This window comes from Euprymna scolopes, chromosome 29, assembly GCF_053919585.1.
Source record: "Euprymna scolopes isolate OS-2025 chromosome 29, ASM5391958v1, whole genome shotgun sequence".
NCBI lineage: Eukaryota > Metazoa > Mollusca > Cephalopoda > Sepiida > Sepiolidae > Euprymna > Euprymna scolopes.
The window spans coordinates 48,153,998-48,179,427 of NC_136510.1; the positions used below are offsets into that span (position 1 = coordinate 48,153,998).

Sequence of the window (25,430 nt, forward strand, 5' to 3'; positions counted from 1 at the left end):
TGAATCTTTAATATGCTGAAGGAGCTTTTTGGTAAGAAAAATAAATATTTGGATATTGGAATGTAGCTATATGGTTATTCTTATATATATGTGTGTGTGTGTGTGTGTGTGTGTGTGTGTGTGTGTGTGTGTGTGTGTGTGTGTGTGTGTGTGTGTGTGTTTGTGTGTGTGTGTGTGTGCGTGTGTTAGTCAAACGATCTTCAGAGAAAATAAAACCTCCAAAATAGTATAGTCATGCTATGGACCGACTACAAAAATTTAATACAGCATAATTTCGCAAGCATTGAATAATGGACCGTGTAAGGATGTGCAAGAGAATTGACATTAGTTTTACTCTTTTCGGCCTTGTAACTCTCGCTTTCCTTATTTTATCCTTAATTCTCAAATTCCATGAACGATGCTTGTGGCAAAGATATCGGAATCTACTCATATAGCACATATTTTGGGGTAGTTTTTAACCTTGAAATAATGGTTTCTAGCTCATAACATCAAGTGGCTTCATGTCTTGTCTAGAACGATTTCCATTAAATAATACCTGACAATATTAGCAATTTTATGGAGGCAACAATGAAAACATGGCGACTGAATCTGAAAGCTGGAGGACAACACGAAACAGAGGTAAAAATGACAGAGGGGCATCCTATAGGGAAACTCAGTTACCAATACTGTTTGTTATAGCCATGATTGCACGCCCCAACATACTCGAGATATACTCTGCACTTTTATACAAATTTATACGTAGATAAAGAAAAAATTAAACAATCTCCTGTACATTAGACGATCCAGAACTACAGGCAAAAAACAAATCAGAAACCTTTGTTTCCGCATCTCGGTTAGTGCATTATCTACTAACCTTCACCTCTTGGACAAAAAGAATTTCTAACATAATAGGTGCTATATTGTCTCTCAAGCTCCGACCCCTGTCGCATCGAATCAGTGTTGCATCCCTGTGCTTGTTAGTATTTCACAGGAATGTTCTCCGATGACCTTACTGCATTTGTATTGCCTCCGAACGACCCACATGACTAGCAGCAAAATCACACCTCTTCTCTGCTGATGTCCTTAAATACCGGAAGATTTTTTTTTACTTTAACTCCTTTCCTCGGACCGTTTGCCTTTGGAATACCCTCTTGCTTCCTGTTTACTCGAACGAAGCAATATGCATAGATTCAAATATTATTTAAATATTATGTGGACAAACAGCTTGCTGGTCTGTTGATCACAGTCGCTTCTTACATCCAAGTGGCAATAATTCTTGTTTACGGTGAATATAAGGAGCTTAAAAACACTTCAATATCAAAAACTAGCAAATGATAAGTGTGACATGGGTAGATTTCGATCTAGAAAACAGCAATTCGTTCTCCTTTGTCAGAAACATCTCTCCTGGAAAGCGAGGAGTAAAAAAAAAAAAATAGAGAAGCGAGTGGTTCGAGGTTGTCGAAAGGTCCAGTTTCTTCTCTCCTTAAACATTATTAAAACAGAATAATTTTTCTAAACACAAACGGCATGATAAAGGGGGTGGGGCGGGCATGTCCCGACTTCTATATGATGTAAGAAAAATAAACTCGTCTTATCTGAATAGCGAGAATTCTTGTTTACAAGAACGGTGTGTGTATTTATTTTGATGCAAATGAGGTGAAGGTCACAGCGGACACTTCAATTAATTCAATTGCCCAAATGGGCTAATAATAACGCGTAGTGTCGTGAAAATAATACGACTAAATCGTTTTCATATTTTGTTTATGGTTACCGACTCTAATTGAAAATAAATTAATCAGCGACGACATTGAAGAGTTGTAATTTTATATTCGTCTTGGTTGTTATGTTCACAGCTATTAACCAGCTTAACGCCCGAGCCACCTCTGATCAATCTACGAAAGTAGCTGTTGATGAGCAGAAATCCGAAGCACAAAGTATCAACGCTGGCGTGTTTCATGGTTCTATTCTCTTCCTGGTTTTTTCCCTCTGAGTCGTTTCACATTGATTTCAACAGCACATGTGTCTATGGCAACACTTCGAAGATCATTTGTGATCAAGACTTTACTGATTCTCTTTTTGAGGTGCAATGGAGGAAAAGTGGCGTGTTTAAACCCAACTACTCTCTTTTAACCACTATCTTTGTTTTCCTCCACTTTAAATAAATGTCTCTCTCTTTGAATAGACCCTTGTTTTGATAAGCTTCCAGGACTTCCCATCACTCCAGATTTAAAATGGAAAACTTGTACCCAATCTGTTGTTAAGATTGCTGGGAAAATGTTTGGATAATTCTATTACTCCAGAAAATACGTGGCATCTGATTCAATCTTCCATATATATTCGAGTCAAGTGATTTTATCATTATATGACGATCTGCGCGTATTAGCTAAGTTGACCGACTTTATTACAACTGAAAGTGCTCAACGATAAGAAACAAGTTTCTTAAAGGGGCTGACATGTGTGTGTGTGTGTGCGTGTTTGTCTATGTGTGTGTATATATATGTATATATATGTATGTGTATATATGTGTGTGTGTGTGTGTGTGTGTGTGTGTGTGTGTGTGTGTGTGTGTGTGTGTACTAGCAGGAGACCCGATGTTGTTCGGGATTGAATGAAGATCAATAAATATTCCACCACCCCACACTTTTATTGCCATAAGAATCGGTGAAGTCGCCGATTTTTTTCAACAAATCGATATTTGCTTGCTGTAGTTAGCCCCCCATCCCTGCAGGGTACGGGGGGAGCTTAATATGCCTCCCAACAGTGACTTAGTCCATAATACATTACAGTCTACATTGCATTGCAGAGAATCTACTGTTGATTTTATAAAATTATCCGTAAATAATGGCTTTAATTAAAGTTTAAATTGCAAAAGTCAAGTATCATGGTTCAATTGTGCTTTAAATAGAAACATTCATTTCGAACGTGCCACTGTCTTATAAAAGCACAAATGTTGATTTTATGAAATTATCTTTACATAGTCACTTGAACTAAAATAAAACGTACAAAACTCAAGTATCATGGTTCAGTTGTGCTCTGAAAAGAAATATTCATTTTGAACGTGCCCCTTGTCTTATAAAATAATATATAGTTGAATTTATATGCTGGGCTTTCTGCTTGTGTGGTGATAAAACTTCTCAAATGCACTTGTGATGTTAGGTTGTATAAAAGTGTTTACTATGTTCAAAAACGGACTTCATTCTTTAATCGAATATTTTTGATTATCGATTTTCGATACTTATTAGACACATTCCGATACAAAACCTACATAAGAACACTCCCAGATATATCAAGTTCCTTCATGTGAAATTTTAAAAAATCGGCCTCTCGTTTCCGAGTTCATAGGGAACGAACTCACCACCCTCCTCATACACACAGACAAAGTTCCTTTTATATAGTAGATAGATAGATAGATAGATAGATAAATAGTCATATATATATATATATATATATATATATATATATATATATATATATATATATATATATCATCGTCTAAACACTAATTTTATTCGATTTTTTAAGAAACTGTTTAGGCTGTTGATCTTTACCATTATCTCTTTTTGTTCTCACAGAGATATTGCTAGTCTTTTATTACGCAGGATTTTCAAATTAATGCATAAATACTTTGACACTGTTGGTGATTGTACAGCCCTTGCTCCATTATAAAATTCCATATTACTGTATTTTATTTTCTTTCTCCCTCTACCGACATCAAAATTTTCTTTTCGAAAAAATACGTCATTTTCGGAAAATTACTCAGCAGGTTTTTACAAATAAATGCACAAATACTTTGAGAAGCTTCGTGGTTAGGCAACCCTTGCTTCACTATAAAATTCCACATTACTGTGTTCTTCCCCTCCCGACAACCGACACCATCATTTTTAGTGAAATATCATTTCTTGAACATAATTCAGCAGGTCTTTCAAATAATTATGAATGACAGAATGGGAGCAAGCTACTCCTTAATTAAAGTGTTTCGTTAGTTATTCTGTACATATTTTGACAAGTTGCAACTGAAGAAGCTCGAGGGTCACATCGGTTGAAACGTTGTGAGAATTACACAATAATTTATCAATTCGCTGTTTTGTCATCTCATTGTAATACAGCTTGTAATTCCAGTAGCTTCTTTTCCAAGAACCGCAGGTTTATGAAACTCTCTTCCTGATAACCATTTTCCTCGTATTTATTTATTAGTTAAAGACGATGTTTACAATAATCATATTTTTTTTATTATTACATTTTCACCCCAAACAAGGCAAATTGCCACTTTGGTGTAGGGGGCTACTATCAGGGGCAACAACTATTGGGTACTATGTAGGGATTTGGGCAGCAAGATGTTCACGTTACACTTGAACTTCTGCACGTCAGTACTGTTGGGGAAGCAGGGGCCTGGAATGGAATTCCAGAGTCTAGCGGTTCTAGGGAAGAAACTATTTGAGTAAAAAGATCTTTTACATCAAGGGATCTCTACAGTGTGGGGTGGGATTTAGCAGCCTGTCAGGTTTGTCGAGAGTGCTCACGTCGTGGGGGCACAAGTGATTGTAGTTCGTCAGAGAATTCACCACTAAAATACTTGTAGAAAAGGCAGAGGGATGCAATATTTCGTCGATGGGACAGAGGCTGAAGCTTAGATGCTAATTCAGGGCCTATCAGGTGTGCGACTCTCTTTTGAACCTTGTCAATGAGCGAGAGACTAGTAGCAGATGTGACAGCAATATTCCATACATGAGCGAATAGTGGCTTTATAGAGGTACAGGATACTTTCGGGTGTTAGTAGTTGTCTAGCACGGTACAGAGAGCCCACCTTTCTTGCAGCGGCCCTGGCAATGCCTTCAATGTAATTGTTCCAACTCATGTTTCCTGTGAACGTTAGGCCAAGGAGTTTAAAAGATGTACTCTCAGATAAAGAGTCGTTGGCCATTGCTATAGGTGGTAGAGAGGGTTTCTTGTAATTATTGAAAGAAACCAGTTTAGTCTTGGCAGTATTGAACGCGACCAACCACTTTTGTCCCCATTTCACCACAGATTGGAGGTCTTCCTCTAGTGTTTCTGTCATTTCTTTAGAAATGTGTTCATTCGTCTTCCTGTCGTGCCTGCCATAGAGTGTAGTGTTATCAGCATATATACCCATCTCAGAGGCAATTTTGTCGGGGAGGTCATTTATGAATATCAGGAACAATAGAGGTCCAAGGACAGAACCCTGTGGCAACCCCGCATTTATATCATATTGTTTAGATGTATGACCGTCGAGGACAACCTGGATTTTTCTCTTATCTGAGAAGGATTTAATTATGTTAAGTATTCTACTAGTGATATCGTATGATCTAATTTTCCTGAAGAGGCCCTCATGCCATACCCTGTCAAAAGCCTTAGATATATCTACAGCTACTGCTCTGCCCTCCCCCGCTTTGTCTGGTTTGAATGGTATATACGTTCAAAGATTACAGTTAGGATGTCTGCTGTGGAACGGGCTTGTCTAAATCCATATTGTTTGTCAGTCAGAAGTTTAGCATCTGTAAGGTGATGGACTAGAGCATGGTTAATTAAAGTCTCAAATATTTTGGCAAAAAGTGGGAGGAGGCTAATAGGGCGATAATTTGATGGGTCAGTCCTTTCGCCAGAATTCTTGAATACTGGTACAACAGAAGCAGTTTTCCAACAGCCCGGAAAGCAAGCTTTATTAAGGCATTTGTTGTAAAGTTTGGAGAGAACTGGAGCTACTTCGGCTGAGCACTTTTTTAATAGCACAGCTAGGATAAGATCGGGTCCACATGCTTTTGAAGTGTCAAGGTTTTTTATGATAGCATGCATCTGAGCAGGGGTGATTTTCAGATCATCTAGCGTGGCGTCTGTCCGCATAGGAAAGTCAGGTAGGGGTGGTTGGAAGGGTCCAGTGTGGAGTTTGAGGCAAACCGACTCGCAAACATGTTAGCCTTGTCGGTTGCTTAGGAGACAACCTCGTGATTGTTGGTTAGTGGGGGAATTGTTAATTGCCCATTATTTACTACACTGTTGTAAATTTTCCAAAAGTCTCGAGTTCCTAGTTTTTGTGCTTCGATGCGCTTTATTTTGTTCTTGTTAATTCCATTATATCAAATGGCTCCACGCCTTGTCTGGGGTGACTTCCATAAAAAATACAAACAAGATTTTTAAATTATTCACATATTTTGGAATGTTATCTTCGTCGTGGCTGTTTCATTTTGGTCGCTGTATTCTCCGGCCTTCAATGGTGAGGTGTTGCTATTATTATATTATTTGTATGTTTTCGAATGTTTTCCCTGTCCTAGCTTTTCGGTCAATGTTTCGGTCGCTTGCAATTTCATTATATTTGGTTTTATTTTGTTTTCTTTTTCTTTTTCCAGTGTGTGTTGTCAACGGTCCCCTTGGAATGACCACGGGTGAAATCAAGGATTTCCAAATCAAAAGTTCTAACAGTTACCCACAAGAATGGGACAAATTTTGCCACGAGAAATATGGCCGCGTTTATATGCCAAACAAGTACGGGTGGTGTGCCAAATACAAATCCCCATCCGAATGGCTGATGGTGGATCTTGGAGTGGCCGCAAAGGTAAGTGCTTGTATCTTTCTTTATATAAGAGATCGGGTGATTCCAATATTTTCCCTGATTCAAATACAATTTCAGAATCAGATTCTAAAATCGCCTAAACACAAAAGAGTACACTTTTATTTTGAAGGGGAGGTTCCTGATTTACTTTTAAGGAGAGTAGAAAGTGGATCTTAGGTCTTAGGCCTCCAAACCTAGTTTCCTTCATTTATTCTGTTAGTTTTCACATTCCATGGGCGATGTTTCTGACAAGGGGGAAATATTGCTGTGTTCTAGGTCGGAATCCATCCATCCAACACTTATTGTTTGCTAGTTTTTGAACGTTAAGTAGTATTTTCTAGCTTCTTGCATAAGTGGCCTAATGTCTTGTCTGTGGCGATTTCCATGAGAAAAATAGTTGTAGATATATTTTTATTAATTTGACAAAATTAATAATTTCCCTTTATGTATTGTATCCAACATTTTGATAAACTCATTGTGATATTTTCATGAGCCATTTTTCATTTGTGCCATTTTTTCCATTATTACCGATGCTATTTTTATTATTTATTTCCCGGTACTATTTTATCTAAATTCGCTATTATAATTTTTTAGTTTAGTTTTAAAAAATCAAATATCCTTTTGTCATTACTATCAGCAATGTAAAATTAAGTTTAAAGTACCGAAAAAAGTTCCTATTTTTCCGATTAACAGTGTCAACAGTACTTTATATTAACCTCATCATCATTTAGATGACCGTTAAGATGCCAAGAATGATCTGGTTACAATCTATTTACAACACCCGATCTTCTACCTTCCTCTGCGTGGTTCTTCAACGCCAGCTCAAACCACTTACTTACATTGTCCTCGCACCTCTTATTTTTCTGCCATTTCTTCTTGTTCCTTGTGCAGTCTCTTGTAGGATTATCTGCACCTCCAAAAATATGTAATAAAATGTGCAACATGCGAGAAATACTACATAAACGCCACTAAAACCCTCAGCACACTTGCATCGATCCAACATTAAAGTCGCAGAAAATAGACATTTGCATGCTTCACAACAAATGCATACATGCAGTGGAGTCAAATTTAGGATCATGCCCATTTTTCAAACCAACAATTACTTTTACTTACTAACACAAGAAAAAAATTTCATAATAAAATTTACTCCCGCATTAAACAAATCCCAATAACAACACAAAATACACTTACATGCAGACGTGTTTATACAAGTGTGCACCCTCGCACGTAAAATGCATGTACCACTTGATTTTCTTCATATGGCCCGAATGCTTGAACGAGTCTGCCCTTCATTTCCTCGTTAGTAATGTGGTCCCTGTATGAGATATTGAGGATCATTTAGAAGCATCTTATCTCTAGATCTTTTATTCTTCTATCAATGTCTGCAGCTAGGATTCACTATCCACACGCATACAGAAATATAGAGATCATCAGAGATCGCATCAGTTTGGTTTTCGAGCTGACTGGTGTCGCTCTCATTCGATATGGGCCTTAGTTTTGTCAGTGCTACAATTGTCTGCGCAATTCTTGCAAGGACTTCAAGAGTGAATCTATCATTCATCATAAGCTGTTTATGGCTTCCAGTTTCTCACCTTTGACATTTGTGCTCTTGCTGATGACCATGGTATTATTGGTCATGATGTTGGTCTTTAATAAGTTTATGGCGTAGACTTCTGAGTAATGTCTAGGGTTTCTACTAGGTTAACCACTTTTTTAATGTTTTTCTTCCAATTTTTTCTTTATCCGTCCCTCTTTCCTCCTTGAATAGTTCCTTGCAGGATTATCTTTGCGAGACATAATGCCGTATTACTTAATTTTCCGAATTTTTACAGTGGTCTGTAGATTATCACACGGCCCGACTGCTTGCATGTGTCTTTTTATTTCACTTTCTTATTGGTAATGTGCTGTTTGTGGGAAATTTTGAGTACTTTTCGAAAAAAAACCTTAACTTCGCGGCGTGGATTCTTCTCTTCAGCTTCGCAAGAAAACCCACAGACATACAGAAACATGGAGATGGTTAAAGCATTTAGTGCAGTGTATTCACCTACAAAAATTATAAATGCATGCTTTTCAGTTACGGAAGCCCCTAATAACCTATAGGTTTGTACGTGCATGCAGCTCTCTTGAACATAAACCAAGTCTAATAATGTTTAACTCGTGGAGAAAATTGCATATGCTCGATATCATTTCATACTCGTTCGTTTTCGCACTATTTTTCTCATCGTTCTTTCTTCTGCGATCCAATCCAAGAAAATCAGTGTTTTTCATTATTTTCATTTTATTTTGCGATTGAATGTATTTACGTTGACTTAGTATAGCTTGTTCTAATTAAGTATTCCTTGTTTCACAGGTAACTGGTGTGATGACGCAAGGTCGAGGCGATGGTGTCGAATGGGTCACATCCTTTTTGGTTTCTTTTAGCATGGACTCCTTCGAATGGCATTACGTACATGATGATTACAATAACCAAAAGGTGAGTACAGCCATTACTTTCTTAATATTGCATATGATTGTGTATTAGTCGAATTGCGTCGATAAGGATTGAAGCGACTGAATGAATATATATATATATATATATATATATATATATATATATATATATATAATATAATATAATATAAAATATATTTGTAGTCATCGACATACAGTCCTGTTTCGTTGTATCACAACTCATCAGTGCCGCTAGACTAGCACCTATCCCAAGCCGAGGATCGAACCTAGAACCGTCGTGATGACAGTCGGCAGTTCTACCCCTTGACCACGGAAGCGGTGCCCGCAACTAATCTGTCCGAATGTCTATTTAAATAAACATCCGTCCGCCACTTGTAAAGTGCTGAAACGTTTGTTTGTAAACAAACCGCGAGCTTCGCATTTTTCAGCCTAATTAAGTAGCGAGTGAGATTATTTACGACAGTGCTCAACCCAAAGAGGGGGGGGCTTTATAAAATATATTTGAAGTCATCGACATACAGTCCTGTTTCGTTGAACCACAACTCATCAGTGCCGCTAGACTAGCACATATCCTATATATATATATATATATATATATATATATATATATATATATATATATATATATATATATATATATATAAGTGAACGTGTCTGTCTGTCTGTGTACATTTCCCGACATAATAACTGAGTCTACAGACTCGAAATTTAATATACAGGGTACTGAGATTTGGGAAAATCTTTGTAATCCGTTTTCGGCCAGAAATTTGCTGTTAATGGGTCAAAGTTTAACGATTTGATCTTTGAGAACTCTATCAAACTCCTCCGCCAATTTTAGGTCTAAATACTTGAAATTTAGATATTGGTTCCTTGGACATGGATCTAACTTAATAACTTGATTTGAGCTGAAAACAATAAATGTTAAGGGGTCATAATAGGGGTCAAAGTTTTAAAAAATTGACCGCTTTCTTTTGCTCAACATACACCTCCAAACACCCGGGCAACACCAGGCTGTAATGCTAGTATATATATATATATATATATATATATATATATATATATATATATATATATATATATATGAACACTGCATTCTTTGACCCAAACAAATCTTCCCTCTCGTCATAAAACCTCCCTCATCACACTGATAATCCGATCGCCTGACACCCTTTCATTTCTTTCGAAAACAATGGTTTCCGGTCAAAGGTATCCCAAAGTAAAAAAAACAATTAATTTAACGAAGTAATATTGCCCAATAAAAAACAAGTTGTGTTAAATTGTTATTTTTTATTTTCCCTACTGTTCCTATCTTAGTTTTAATACATTTTCTATGTTTATAAAAAGTTTCATTACTATTTGGAAGCTAACTGACAGTTTCAAATGTGTATTGTAGACTTTTGTGGGGCACTATATATATATATATATATATATATATATATATATATATATATATATATAAGTAGTCTGACGAATCCTAGCGTGGATGAAACGCGAAATATTCTGTGTGGCTTAATTGCCATATATATTTTTATAGCTTAGTGCTCTATTATAAGGAAAACAAATTCAAAATAAGAGCGTAATATTTATATTTTTATTTTTAAAAAGTTTACATGAGATAAGTCATCGGTACCGTCCGTTTAAAACCCAATATATATTATATATACAATCCAAAGTTTGGTAAAAGAAATGGACGCTTCCTATTTGTTGCGGATTGTTATGTTCTAAGTTTTAATTTCAGAAAACATAATACTCATCGTATCGTGATTACATATTTACTAATTTCTATTAAGTTGTATATATTCGAGTAAGCAAAAATGGTTTAATTTTAAGTGCATATGTTGATGTTGTATATAGATAAAGATAGCATTTAACCTTATCAGTTTATTTTTTATCATAGGAGTTTTGGAATTTCATTTTATTAGCATGATGAGGATGCTTACTGTTTAAACCCTAGTTGAAGTAAGCGCCCCTAATGATGCTGGCCTTATCAAAGCAGAGAGGGGGAAAATAACAAAATACCAAGGACTTATGCACGACATGAAAAGAAACTGGAATCCTAAAAAAAGGTATCAATCATACAAGTCATTATAGGAGCAACCGGGCTATTAAAAAAGAATTTCAAAAACTATCTGGCGAATATACCCGGTGAACCAAGTGCAAATGAAATACAAACAATAGCACTTACAGGGACGGTTAAAATCTTTAAAAGATCTCTTGGTTAGAGTAACTAAACTAATGGGAGAATGCCCCATCCCCAGGAAAAACAAACTGATAAGAAAATTAAAACAGAGAGAAACCCTTTAAATGTTGTCGAAGTGATAAATGTCATGTGAATCTTCTAAAAACGCTGGTATAATTTCTTCGACAATGGGTTAACTTTATATTATAGTAACCTACCCCCTTAGTCCCTGTGGAAATGTTTATTTCGGCTAATTTCTGTTAATAACTTTTGATACTCTTCTTTCCCTGTTATGTAGAAGACACAGTAAGTGGGTCGTTTGCAATCACCGAATCGTGAAATAGGAAAAGGACAAGAATGAACAAACAGTCTTTTCATTTGCACCAGAGTCAGTGTTTACAATTGAGAAAAGGAAAAGGTACACCTTTTGTAAGCTTTCATCAGCTTTTTACGCTATCTTATAGGCAAGATATTTGTTTAGAAGGATTACAACTGCATAAATTACCCCAACTTAACAGTATCATATGCATTGGAGAAACAGAAAAAAGATTTTATATATATATATATATATATATATATATATATATATATATAATGTGTGTGTGTGTGTGTGTGTGTGTATATGATGAGGTTGGTAGGAAGTATTGGGATGGCTAACGTCTGTAAAGACGAAGCAATCAATTGCTATATATATATATATATATATATATATATATATATATATATATATATATATATATATATATATATATATATATATATAGCAATTGCTTCGTCTTTACAGACGTTAGCCATCCCAATACTCCCTACCAACCTCATCATAGTTTTCTGGTTAATCGTCAGCAACACCCAAACCAAATCCGTAGGCCCGAAGATTACTTTTCAGGCCAGCATCTGACTTGCGTTTTGCCACACATATGACAAAGTTGTGTGTTGAAACTTGTCTCATTTCCGCCTCCGATCTTTTTGATTCCTCTGCTCATGGCATGTGTTTTGTGGTTAATGTTAATCGCTTTTGAGAGGAGTACACGATGACAAGCCTCACATTTCCAACTGTTCAATTCGATGGGCAAAACCGACACATTGCCTTTCCAAAAGTTTCTCTTAAGTTCAGCATGATCAATTGTTTCTCTCGCAAAAATTTCAGATCCTTCTCTAACTAGCCTCCTCCATTCGGGACAGTATTTTGCACCCCCCCCCCATCCACACACATATGTGCATGCATAAAATTAAGTCAGTCGGTTTCTCGAAGCTTAATAGATAATCTGAGATTATTCGATGTTGTATTCAGATTAGCAGTTCCCATCTTTTATCTTTGAACCACATTCTTTAAAACATTTAGTAACTTCATATTTATATGAAACTTTAATAGATTAGAGGAATTTGTTAAACAGCTCCACCTGCCTACGAAATTAATAAAAATCTACATTTTTCTACGTTTGTCCGGCTCCAAACAGACAATTATATTAAAACATAGAAACCAATGTTTTCCCAAATTATTTAATATCAATAGCATGTCAAGTAACTTGTCTTGTAACACGGTCATAATGTTGTTTTCAAGCAATGTTAAGAGCAGTTATTTTGTACTTCTTAATCCTGCAAACGGTATCATCCTTATGGTAAGTACAGTATTTCCTATTTAGCTTATTTAATCCCTATATACGTTTTTTGTCTTTTTTTTAAGCTGTAAAATTGATTAATAAAAGTTCGCTCTTAAAATATTTAAATATAATATACTTTTCGGTGACCTAATCATGAAAAGAATGCATTGACTTGTTTCCTTCGGCCAAATAGTGATTTTTTTTTTGTGGATAGTAATTAAATATTTATTATTAAATAATTATTTTAGCCGCCTTTCAATTGAACCCTTTAAACCGTCTAACTTTAGCTAAAAGTTACTTTCTACGTAATTTCTTGAACACTATTAAAACGGCCATGTTTTTCGCTTGCTTTTAGCATCTACCATCTAGTATTAATTTATTTTTCATTCTGTATTTTATGAACCTATTCTAAGTCAGCTATTATTAGTGTATATATATATATATATATATATATATATATATATATATATATATATAAAGTTATAAAAATATATATGGCAATTAAGCTACACAGAATATTCCGCGTTTCATTATACAATGTTAAATTGAATTTTTTAAAATAGTCTTAATGCTGCAATATTTTAAGTTTTAAATTTATTATATTTTTTACTAGAATATCTTGTCTTTTTCTTTCCCAGTTTTAACAGCTAGTCTATTACTTTTCCATGTTTAAGTTTAATCATATTACTTTTCACGCTCGCATTTTTCTATTGTAATCCATGATTTTTTTCAGGCTTCTAGTAAATTCACTTGTTATTTGTTTAATTTCTGTCTTATTTTTTGTCCCCATAAACATAACATACACATATGTAGTAACAATGTACAGCACTCGTTTGCTTTTAATAAAATCCCCCCAATTATCTCCCTTTCATTCTTTCATTCTCTCTGTTGCACTTGTTACTCCTTTTTTTGCGAGAGCGGTGAATTGGTAGCAATAGTAGTCGCTGAAGCGACGTGGTTGCTATGGAAACCAGTCATAAAAAACGTCGCTCAGCTCCTTACGAATTTTTACAATTTTGAACACCACTAAATTCATCATAAATTTTGTTTTACTGAACGAAAATTGAATTTTTTTTGTTGTTTTTTTACAATATAGCTGAGAAGGTAATCTATAAACTAATGATTATTTGAAATGTGGTCGAAAAATGAGTGAGCGGTGAAGCATTAAAGCAGTTTTAAATTACTAAACCTGCCACTTAACCATATATTCAAATACTACAGTGTTTGCATGATATATATAAACGATAATATTTTTTAATATTAACAATTTTTAAACTTACATACATGTATTTCAAACTTATGTTTTCGTCAGTGTAGGAAATGATAATTGCTGCCAGTCGTAAGATTCAAACCTATATATGTGTGTGTCTTATTACTAGAAGATATATACTTTTAAGATATATAGTCAGTGTTATTTTTAAAATGCCACATTTATTTAAGCTCAATAAAAATGAATTTGCACTTTCAGAGCACATACATCGTTACAAAACAATTCCAAACCACTAGTATATTTATATAAAATTCATATTTTATTGGGTGTATGTAATGTCGTACTCGTGTTTTGTTGAATGGTATAGATTGACCAAACAACTCATCAAAAACTCAGATATATATATATATATATATATATATATATATACGTGTGTGTGTGTGTGTGTGTGTGTGTGTAATATGTAAAAACAAATTCGCCATAGCTGCGAACATTTTCAACCCCTATGAGTCGTCTTCAGACGCGTGATGTCGAATGTTTTTTACACTCGAAAAGAACGTATGAAAAAATGGATCGCTAGAAAAACAAACAGGAATTATCCCTTCTTTTCAACGAAACACACACACACACACACACACACATATATATAATATATATATATATATATAATAAATTCCACAGCCAAACAACGTCGCAGCCCACAAGAGCCATGACAGTCAAAGAACCGGAAGTCTAAGACTCGAGTTTCGCCCTCATTTGGGCTCATCAGTTAGACACATCCGAATTCAGGATTCGAAACCCGAGCCTCTTGCATGCAAGACAAGCACTCTACCAACTAAGCAAACGCCCTGCACACAAGAATTTCTATTAACCAACACAGATCAAGCAAACCGCGCCGAAATCTGACTGTGAAATGAACCTACTTCGTCTCAACAAGGGACGCGGTCATCCAACCAGCTAATAACCCCAAGTCAATGTCTCACAAGTAGGAGTTTTAACTCGAAATATCGAATATATATTAGGCATTTACGTGCGCATATTCGCGCTATGTTACACTATCTTCGGGGCTTTATACAAATAAAAAATGCCTATATATATATATATATATATATATATATATATATATATATATACATATATATATATATACATATATATATATATATATATATATATATATATATATATAGAGAGAGAGAGAGAGAGAGAGAGAGAGAGAGAGAGAGAGAGAAATATATATTGTGAGAGATTGGAATATAAAAATAGCGCTGAACTTTAATTTTAAAAAACTGTGTACATTCAATATTGTCATGTTAATATATATGTGTGTGTGTGGTCTTCATTCAACCCTGAGAGATAATAAATATCCTTTTTCAGTGTGCCTACACGAGGGTTTCACAATTTCAACCGACATTGCTTAAGTCTAACGGCACAAAGAAGTCTAAGACGACAGAAATTATATCAGAATAAGAAAAGAAATGTCGATATTATTCCGGAGTTCTTCTCTTTAACTAGTTGCACAACTAAGGTTGAAGTTTAGTATGCTATATTGCTTGATCCGTAGTTAGATGGAGGTTATATAGGTTCATACCTTTCTTAAAGGTAATAGTTAAAATTATACAATAACGCCGACAGAACTCGAACACGACACACAAATCTAAAATACCGTGCGTATAGCCATTATGCTATGTAACTTCCATATGTACATATAAAATATTTATAGTTATGCAAAACAAAAAAAGAATGTTATAATACGTTCGTTTTCAGAGCCGAAATGAACAGATTCGTTTTTTTTTTTCGCTTTTTTTTCTTTTTGTTTTTTTTTTTTTTGTTTTTTTTTTTCGTCAAAAGTCGAAATCAGCCGACAGGAGGCAAAGAATCAACTATATTTATTACGTTTCATCCACATAAAAACTACAAAATATTCACTGCTTAACGACTACCTCACCACTATTTAGGAGAAAGTCTAGTTCAGATCACTGATGGCGTCCGCCCATGCACACCTGCTGGCAGGGACAAAAAGCTGCTTGATCTCCCTCCTCCCAACTGCGGGCAATAAGTCGCCGTCAGGTGATGCGATACTCTTATTATTATGACAATATCGTATCACTTGATGGCGGATGGTTCTGACCTGAAGTTAAAACCCCAATGACACAGCAACCTTCTTTCGTGTAAGCGGCACAAACACTAGTTTATGCGCACTTCCTAAAAAAAAAATGTGTGTGTGTATATGTGGACGTAATAATCAAACGTAATGTATAGAAGGATAAAAACAATAATTGTTTTATGTTCATCGATGTTTTGTCTTTATTCTAATTTATTCCAAATCTTTGTCAATCTTGAAAAAGTCTTGGAACAAAACCGAAACGTCGATGAACATATAAACAAGTTTAGTTTTTATTTTTACGTTTTTCGTGTATAATTGCGTGTGATAATATGAAAACAATTATTTTCTATTGTTTAAATCAATTCTCATAGAAACAAATCCAGCTATCTTCATGCGGTAACTTAAATTTGTTTAAGTGTTTTGAATATATATATATATATATATATATATATATATATATATATATATATATATATATATATATATATATATATAATGTTTCTAGAACAATATTCAAAACATACTTAAACAAATCCAAGTTACTACATGAAAATCGCCGGATATATATATATATATATATATATAGTAGGACCCCGGGATATGGTGGCCCGAGAATACGGTTTTTTCAGGTTACAATGTAGAATAAGATGTTTTTCCAGTTCTTGTTAAGGTATTTGCCCCGCCTTACGGTGTTATTTACACTGTTATTTGATTATATACATGTGTATAATATACTGTACTGTATTTTGTTACTAATTTTTAATGCCGTATCCTGGGATTTTACCGTATATATATATATATATATATATATATATATATATATATATATATATATATATATATATATATATATATATATATAGTAAGTTATAAAATGTATATGACGATTAAGCTACACTGAATGGTCCGCGTTTCATCCACCCTAGGATTCTTCAGGCTTACTTACTAACTGGCTCTACCTACGTATTGCGCACTTTTGAAGTAAATACTTAAAGTTTACGCATAAATCTATACTTTCGTATATTAATTTTATGTGAGTAAATTAAGTAGTTATATATATATATATATATATATATATATATATATATATATATATATATATATATATATATATATATGAGGAGCCTTCAATAAGTTTCCAGACATCTTTTGTACAGGCTGTAGACTTTTTGAAATTTTAGTATGTTGTTGCTCTACATCTTAGATGACTGACCAATGTTTATGCTTTAAGATTCAAATGAACAGCACCCTACTGATTGTCACAGCTGGTGAATTTCAGAAATGCAATCTGGACTTGCAGACACTTTAGAAGAACGATATGCAATAAAATTCTTTTTAACACTTAGAAAAATGCCAAAGAAACGTATGAAATGCTTCAGACTGCTTTTGGGCCATCTTGCATAAATTGAGCATCAGTTTTTGAGTGACATAAAAGATTCAAAGAAGGCAGAGAGTGTGTAAGAGATAAGATGTGTGGGGGGGAGTAAGGAAGTAAGAAAACTAGAGTTAACTGGTCAAATAGAGAATTTCATGGATAAGGACTGCCGTGTGTCTAAAAAGACAATAAGTTCAGTTTTATGTCAGTGTTAGAACTATACACATAATTATTCGTGATGAACTGAAAATGCGGAAGATTTCCGCGAACACAGCAGTCTACAGCTCCATTCTTGTCACTATTTGACTATTTGACCACTATTTGACTATTTGACCAAAATGGACATCAAGACAGTTCTTCAACCTCCCTTTAGTCCAGACCTAGCTTCCTGTGACTTTTGATTAATACCTAAGCTCAAGAAAATCCTTAAAGGCTATCGTTAAGCGGAGGTGAAAGAGGCTGCAACAAGGGTCATTGACACGCTCACACAAGGGGACTTCCATGGGATCTTCCAGAAGTTGTTGTAACGGTATAACAAGTGCATTGCAGCTGGAGGAGATTACTTCGAAGAGAACTAGAATTTACTGTGTGTACTTTCAATAAAATATCCATACAAAAAAGTCTGGAAACTTATTTAAAGCACCTCGTAGGTAAATTATTAGGTCTTATTATCATAAAATGAGAAAATAAAACTGATCTTCAATATTGTTCATGTGTACTATCAATAAAAGTGTCCATACGAAAATAGTTGTGCAACTTATTAAAAAATGCACCTAGTATATATATATATATATATATATATATATATATATATATATATATATATATATATATTCAATTACGTCTGATTGAACACGACAGTTATTCTTTTTTTTCCGAGTTTTCTGGATATCTTTTCCATTCGCCGAGCGGTCTTTTTATTTTGGCTGGCATATTGTATAAAATGGCGCCCAAAAGTTATTGTTCAGACATATTCCTAAGAACTTTCTATCGGGAAAGAAAAAGAAAAAGATGACAGCAACAATCGCTCCTGATGATAATAGGATGCACCGATAGAAAGCAAGCAAATCTTAAGAGTCAAAAATGAATCAAATTCGGATACCGTTTGTTAAATAACATCCTTTTTTTAATGAAGCACGTGCGGTGAATATATTTGCTTTTTTTTTTTTGTAGATTTAATGTACAATTTGAGGTAGATAGCAAATATTTATTATTTTTATCATTACTTTTGTTTTATGATGGCGGGTTTACAAAAGCTTTATGTCATGATATTTAGTCAATGTTTTATATGAATAAAACTATTGCATTATATACTTACATTAGTAAATTATATATATATATATATATATATATATATATATATATATATATATATATATATATATATATATATATATATATATAATGCATGAGTTATCGACTATCAATTAGTTGAAATGTTTGAACCCTTGCTTGGGATAAGCCATGATAACGTGAATCAGTGTGTGGATCCTGTACCCCACCACACACACACACACACACACACATATATATATATATATATATATAATGTGTGTATATATATGTGTGTATATGTATATATATATGTGTGTTTATATATATGTGTGTATATGTATATATATGTGTGTGTATATATGTGTGTATATGTATATATATATGTGTATATATATATATATGTGTGTGTGTGTGTGTGTGTATATATATATATAACCTGTTACAAAATTGTTCAGTGACCGTAGATTATTTGTAATTTTTCGATCAAGCTTAGAATGTGTGGAACGAAAATAATTTCTTTTTCATGATGTGCTTTCGTGTGTAGCCAAAAAGTATCCAACATGAATATCTAATTTCAAGTGAACATAATAAATCAGAAACACCAAAGAAAATATTTCGTTATGGTAATTAAAATACTTAATCACTCCAGAGAGCAGAAATTTATAAAAAATATTCTTTATGGCCAGAAAGAAAACTTACTTAACGGGTAGGTACTCGACTGAGCTCTAATCGCTTACTTCATTTCGTAATGCAGTCACAAGAAAAAGTCCGTAAATTTACTGTTATTTTCCGATATTCCTCTGTGTGTAAACGAAACTTCCATGAACAAAGTGTCTTACCAGAAACGTCCTATCTATAGAATACAATACAACTTGACTACTTCCCAGCTGACTACTACATGACGGTTTTCGAATTTAATATTAACAAATGCTTATCGTGCCATTCACATAAATAACTGACTATTTGACCCATCGTCTTTATTCATCTTTATTACAAGTCTTTCTCAATCTTGAGAAAGTCTTGGAATAGAGACGAAACCTTGATGAACATATCCTTTAAAAGTGTTGTTCATTAGCTCATCAATCTTTACTCTCGAGTAGCCTCTGTCTTTATCTCCGGATCAGGTAAAGAACCTGTCGGGCACTGTTCGCTATCTCAATACAATAGCGCGCTTGTTTGAATGAGTTGTGTACATCTGTACTAAGGTCTTTCGCATTATCGACGATATTCAGTGATTGAGTTGGAAAACTGATAACGAAGGGATCCGTAGTAAATACTCCAATATGACATAAGATAAACGAACGAAACCAATAACCTATTGTGGAAAATATGTTCTAGCGTTTCGAGGCTAACGCACAGAATGTAGGCTCCCGCTATCGTGATAGAAATTTCTCAACTCTGCCAGTATCCTATATCTCTATTAAATCACAATTCGCCCGTGCATGAAGTACTGCTGCCACATCTGGGTTGGTGTGCCAATAACTGGACTCTCTATCTAGACAGAATCCAGAAAAGGAGTATCTGATCCAATAAGTCTCACTCTGTCAACCAAGCCCTAACCCCATCACCGCAATGCTGCATTCATGTGCGCCGATGAACTTGCGACATTAATGCCCTCCTTGACGTAAATATCTTGATCAATCAGAAAATCGGCAAAATTCCACCTCTTCATTCTGGAGGTCCTTAGATGCCCGAAGGCTTATTGCTATGATAGTGTCTTTCCTTAGATGGACCAGTCTTTGGAATTCTCTTCACACTCCTTGTTTCCCTGACTATACTAACACGCAGAAATATAAATGTAATGTAAACAATAATATCGCTGCACTTAGGATGTCTCCGTTGTTATTACTCCTAATTCACAGTAACCTCGGCAATGTACCTTCGCAACACAAAACTATTTTTAACATTTTTTTTTTTTTTATTTGGAAGGTCACTCTAGGATAAGGGTTGACAATTATTAGGTAGATGATGAGACAATATTGCTGGGTTATTTAATAAGACGCCTCAACAGAAACATATTTACATTAGATTTTAAAATTGCCATGTTATAGTCAGCTGCGAAGCAGTCTCATGGTATTGTGTTCCACAGATGGACAGTTCTAGAGAAAAAAAACTCTGCTCGTGGAATTTTTGTTTAGTTTTAGGCAGGCAGAGAGTGAGGAAAAATTGTTGGCGGTTGTTGTAGTAGCTAGATGAGTATCTGTTGCGAACATTTTATAAGAGGTGGCATAGATTGGAGCTCGGCCGAGCACCTACCATAAAAGTAACGATAGAGCAGAGGCAGACTCGCAACGTCTGTTCTGTGAGAAAGTGAAAGTGGGGGGGGGGTAAAAAAAAGTCCTCGTCCACTAAACGCAGACTTAACGTTTTTATTCTTTTGTATTTATAAATAAAATCCGTCATTTAAGAAATGCTTCTACTTTGTTATATTTTGAACAGTTTTTTTATATACCAACAAAAAAATCAACATTTAAGTGGTGTCGTTTTGATCTTAGCTGCTTTAAGCTGGGTGGTATTATGTCTTTTAAGAAGGCTTAATTTTTTTATAACTTAAACGTAAAATGGTTTCCAAGCGAATAATTTTCTACTGCTTATGTTTTTCATACATTTTTGCTAAACCTGTTTTTTTTTTATTTCTATTTCTTGTTGTCATGCAACCAATGACGCCACAAGTCATGCGTTGTGTTTTATTTTTAACTAGCAAGTAGATCCGGTGTTGCCCAGTATATATATATATATATATATATATATATATATATATATTGTTTATACTACAGCAACAACAAAATAAATGGAATTTCTCAAAAACCACCACTATTTTAAAATTCGTAGGTAATACCATTAAATTAATGGTTAACTTAGTCCATGATGTCGAGAATAAACAAAGAAAATCCCAAAGTGAAAACTGAGACTCGTTTGGAATTCGATCCTACGTTTCTGAAAGAAAGACGACGTAGTGCGGGTGTCGTCTTTGACTGCTTGATTCACGAGCTACATGGAGAAAGCTGAACATAGAAAATTAACTTCTGCTTTTATAATGTGTGATGAATCTTATATTTACATTTTTATTCGTAGTATATCCAAAATCTCTTCGGAATTGCGTCGAGCATTGAATACTGTGAACTTGTTATATAGTTAATACCATTTATTTTCCATAGCATATTATGTATCACGCTTTTTTTGTTGCCATTCGATTTTCTTCTTTATTAATACTATTCAACAAAGAGTTAATTTAGTACACAGCGCAGAAAATAAACAAGGAGCATAGTGAAAATTAAGCTAAATAATCTGCTTAATATTGTTTCTGATTAATCGAGATATTTATGTCAAGGAGGTTTCAGTTAATTTTGCGAAAAAATTAAAAGTAAAAATATTTATACTTAGGCTGACGTTCGAGCTCAGAACCTTTGTAAATACAACGGCTTATCTTACGAAAGATTTATAGGGTCCAGTGGAGAGTTGGACAGCAAGATGTGTGTTCATATTGCATTTAAATTCATGTGTGTGAGTCTTGTCGGGGAAACAGGAAGCAAGCGATGTGAGAAAAGAATCTATAAATGTACAAATATTTCGGTTATGTCTAAGGATCTCTACAGTGAAGAGTGGAATGTAGCAGCTAGTAGGGATATTTTCGTTTAGTGGGTACATGTGCAGTACGTTTGTTGAATGAACATTATAAAACAACACAATGGTACAACTCTACGACGATTCGATAGGAACTTATGCTTGAAAGACAGTGCAAGACATATTAGACTAAAAATTCGTTTTAGGGTCCTATGTGCCATTTCAAGGCTTCGCGGTCTAGTGTGACTTACCATTTCTTATATTAGGTGGAGTTTTTTTTTTTTTTTCAGAATTTTCCTTTCCTTAAACGATTTGCCTTTTTCGGTTGAATATTAAAATATTATACATATATATATATATATATATTGTTATAAAAATATAATTACCCACTGACACGTGTTTCATGGCTTACGACTTATCAGAGTGGCTGAATCTAGCGAGATCCGAAATCGGGACCCTATGGAAAGAAGCATGAACCTCTACCACTGTTCCATCTCGTGCGACTGCTGGATTCGCGATTTTTATGTAGATGTTATTTCTTTGTTTTTGTTCGGGATACTTTTTAATGAATTTAATTATTTATATGTAAATGCATTTTTACCTAAATGCAAGGTGGGAATAATATATATATATATATATATATATATATATATATATATATATATATATATATATATATATATACTAGCGGGGATACCCGGCGTTGCCCGAGTGTTTGTTTCCGGGACAGGGGGGGAGTATTAAAAAATGTTATGGTAGGTAAGTAGGAAGTATCAAACCCGGAGTCATGAGTAAAAGTAGGAAAATAAAGTGTGAAAAAAAAACAAAAAAAAACATCTGTAACGTTAACAGTTCGGCCACCAAGAAAAGTCCATTCCAGTTGTTTAGGAAAAAAAAAAAAAAAAAAAAAAAAACGACTACGGTAGGTCGGCGCGAACGTGAAAATATAATGTGAATTGTCCAGCACGCTAACCACTACGCCACAGAGCACTGCAGCTTAGTTTAGTGATTTTAAATAACTTCACATGAAAGAACTACGAAGCCAAACCGGTGTTCTCTTCTCAACTGTTCCTTGTGAACGATCCCCAAACGGTGCTAAGTGGTGGCAGGGGGAGGAGGAATTTATTAGAGAGAAAATATTTTACCACTTCTATTGATCTTAACCGATTTTGGCCGTGACTTCTCAGCAGAAAAACTATAGAAATCTAAGATTATCGAGGAATTTGAGAAATAATAAGCCTATAACAACCCTCAGATATTGTTCTGCCGTTTGTGCATATTATATTTGCATGAAATATCTTTATTTTTAATCCTATTAAGGTCAAAATCCGACGGGAAAAAATGAGTTCATTTTATTTATATAGAAGAAGAAGATAGAAGATAGAAAGAATATATAGAAGAAAAAGATAGATAGAAGAAGATAGAAAAGATAGATAGAAGAAGAAGAAGAAGAAGATAGAATAGAAGATAGAATAGATAGAAGAAGATGGAATAGAAGATAGAAGAATAGAATAGATAGATAGAAGATAGATAGAAGAAGAAGAATAGAATAGAAGAGAAGATATATATATATATATATATATATATATATATATATATATATATATATATATATATATATATATTATTCCTACCTTGCATTTAGGTAAAAATGCACTTATAAATAATTGAATTCATTAAAAAGTATCGCGAACAAAAACAAAGATATAAGATTTATATACGGCATAATCACGTTAACACACCGGTTTCCGTCAGATCACCGAAGTTAAGCAACGTTGAGCCTGGCTAATACCAGATGGGTGACCATATGGGAATTCTAGGCGCTGTATGTACTTTCCGCTTATCTCGGCATTGTTTCCAGTCGCCCTGAACCTCCACTCGCCACTGGTATTCAACAATGTTTACTCAGGAAAGGTGTTTTTGGAGGTTGCGCAAATCTTGCCACAAAAATTTCAAGCGCAGGCACCCTTACCGTGGGTATCCATAGTCTGTCAAGACTGAAGGAAGCCTTGATATATATATATATATATATATATATATATATATATATATATATATATATATAACTGTTATATACACCCTGGTCAAAAATTTAAGACAAGCAGGTGGTGCAGAGTCATCAGACAGCAGCTGGTTATGTTAGCATGCTATAAAAAGTATCGTTGCTGACGGAGGGACATCGTTTGTGTGGGGATGGATTCTTATTTCAACACGATAATGCTGCAATTCACGCAACACAATGGTTCTTGACATTTCTGCAAGAAAATAAAGTCCCTCTTTTGAGACCGGACTTGAACCGTATTGAAAATGTTTGGGGATCGATGACAAAAGATGATTATCGAAATGGCAAACAATATTTAACAAAAAAATTAACTCCGTGAAGCTATCTCAGAAGCTGTAGCAAAATCCCCTGCACCTTAATGCATGCTCCCAAAGAAGTCATCAAAACCAATGAAGGTAGAACTCCTTATTAAATTTGTACCTACATTTATAAGATACCCTGGTCTTATGATTTTAATCAAATGTATAATGCCTCATTTTATAAAAATGTAAATTTCTGAATTAAATGTTTGGAATGTAGCTTTTTTTATATGTAACAATAACCTTTTAGGTTGTAGCATTGGTAACCTTACGTGGAGGGAGTTTAAAATCTATCCTTAATAAAAACGTTTATTTTTAAAGCTTTTCAAATTGTCTTAAATTCTTGATCAATAGTGTATATGATATATGTTACATATATACCTTACATGTATATGATTTTAAATATATGTTATATATATATATATATATATGATATGTTGCATGTATATTATATATATGATATGTTATATATATATATATACGATGTTACATATTATGTTATGCATGATATATTATATATATATATAAGTGTTTTCTATGTCATGTTGTGTGTGTATATATATATATATACCGTACTTTGGGGTAATTGCACTAAATCCGTAGATAATTTCGCTAACTAAAAAACTAAAAAAGTGCTCTTTATATATGTGTTTGTCAAAAGAGCACTTTTAGCTAGCTGGCGCAATTTCCCCGGACTTGGCGCAATTACCCCAAAGTACGGTATATATATATATATATATATATATATATATATATATATATA

General features: G+C 34.1%; 1 protein-coding gene and 1 pseudogene across 2 annotated transcripts in view; both read left to right on the plus strand.

The window, feature by feature from the left end:
• The window catches only part of LOC145252636 (lactadherin-like), a 164,643-nt gene that overhangs the window by 98,867 nt on the left and 40,346 nt on the right, over positions 1 to 25,430 (plus strand). For both annotated transcript variants that reach the window (XM_080112368.1, XM_080112369.1), the window contains exons 2-3: positions 6,342 to 6,547; positions 8,895 to 9,017. In XM_080112368.1, the coding sequence (XP_079968494.1) occupies positions 6,342 to 6,547; positions 8,895 to 9,017 (329 nt within the window). The remainder of the gene's footprint in view (positions 1 to 6,341; positions 6,548 to 8,894; positions 9,018 to 25,430) is intronic.
• On the plus strand, positions 24,022 to 24,138 carry LOC145253127 (5S ribosomal RNA; annotated as a pseudogene).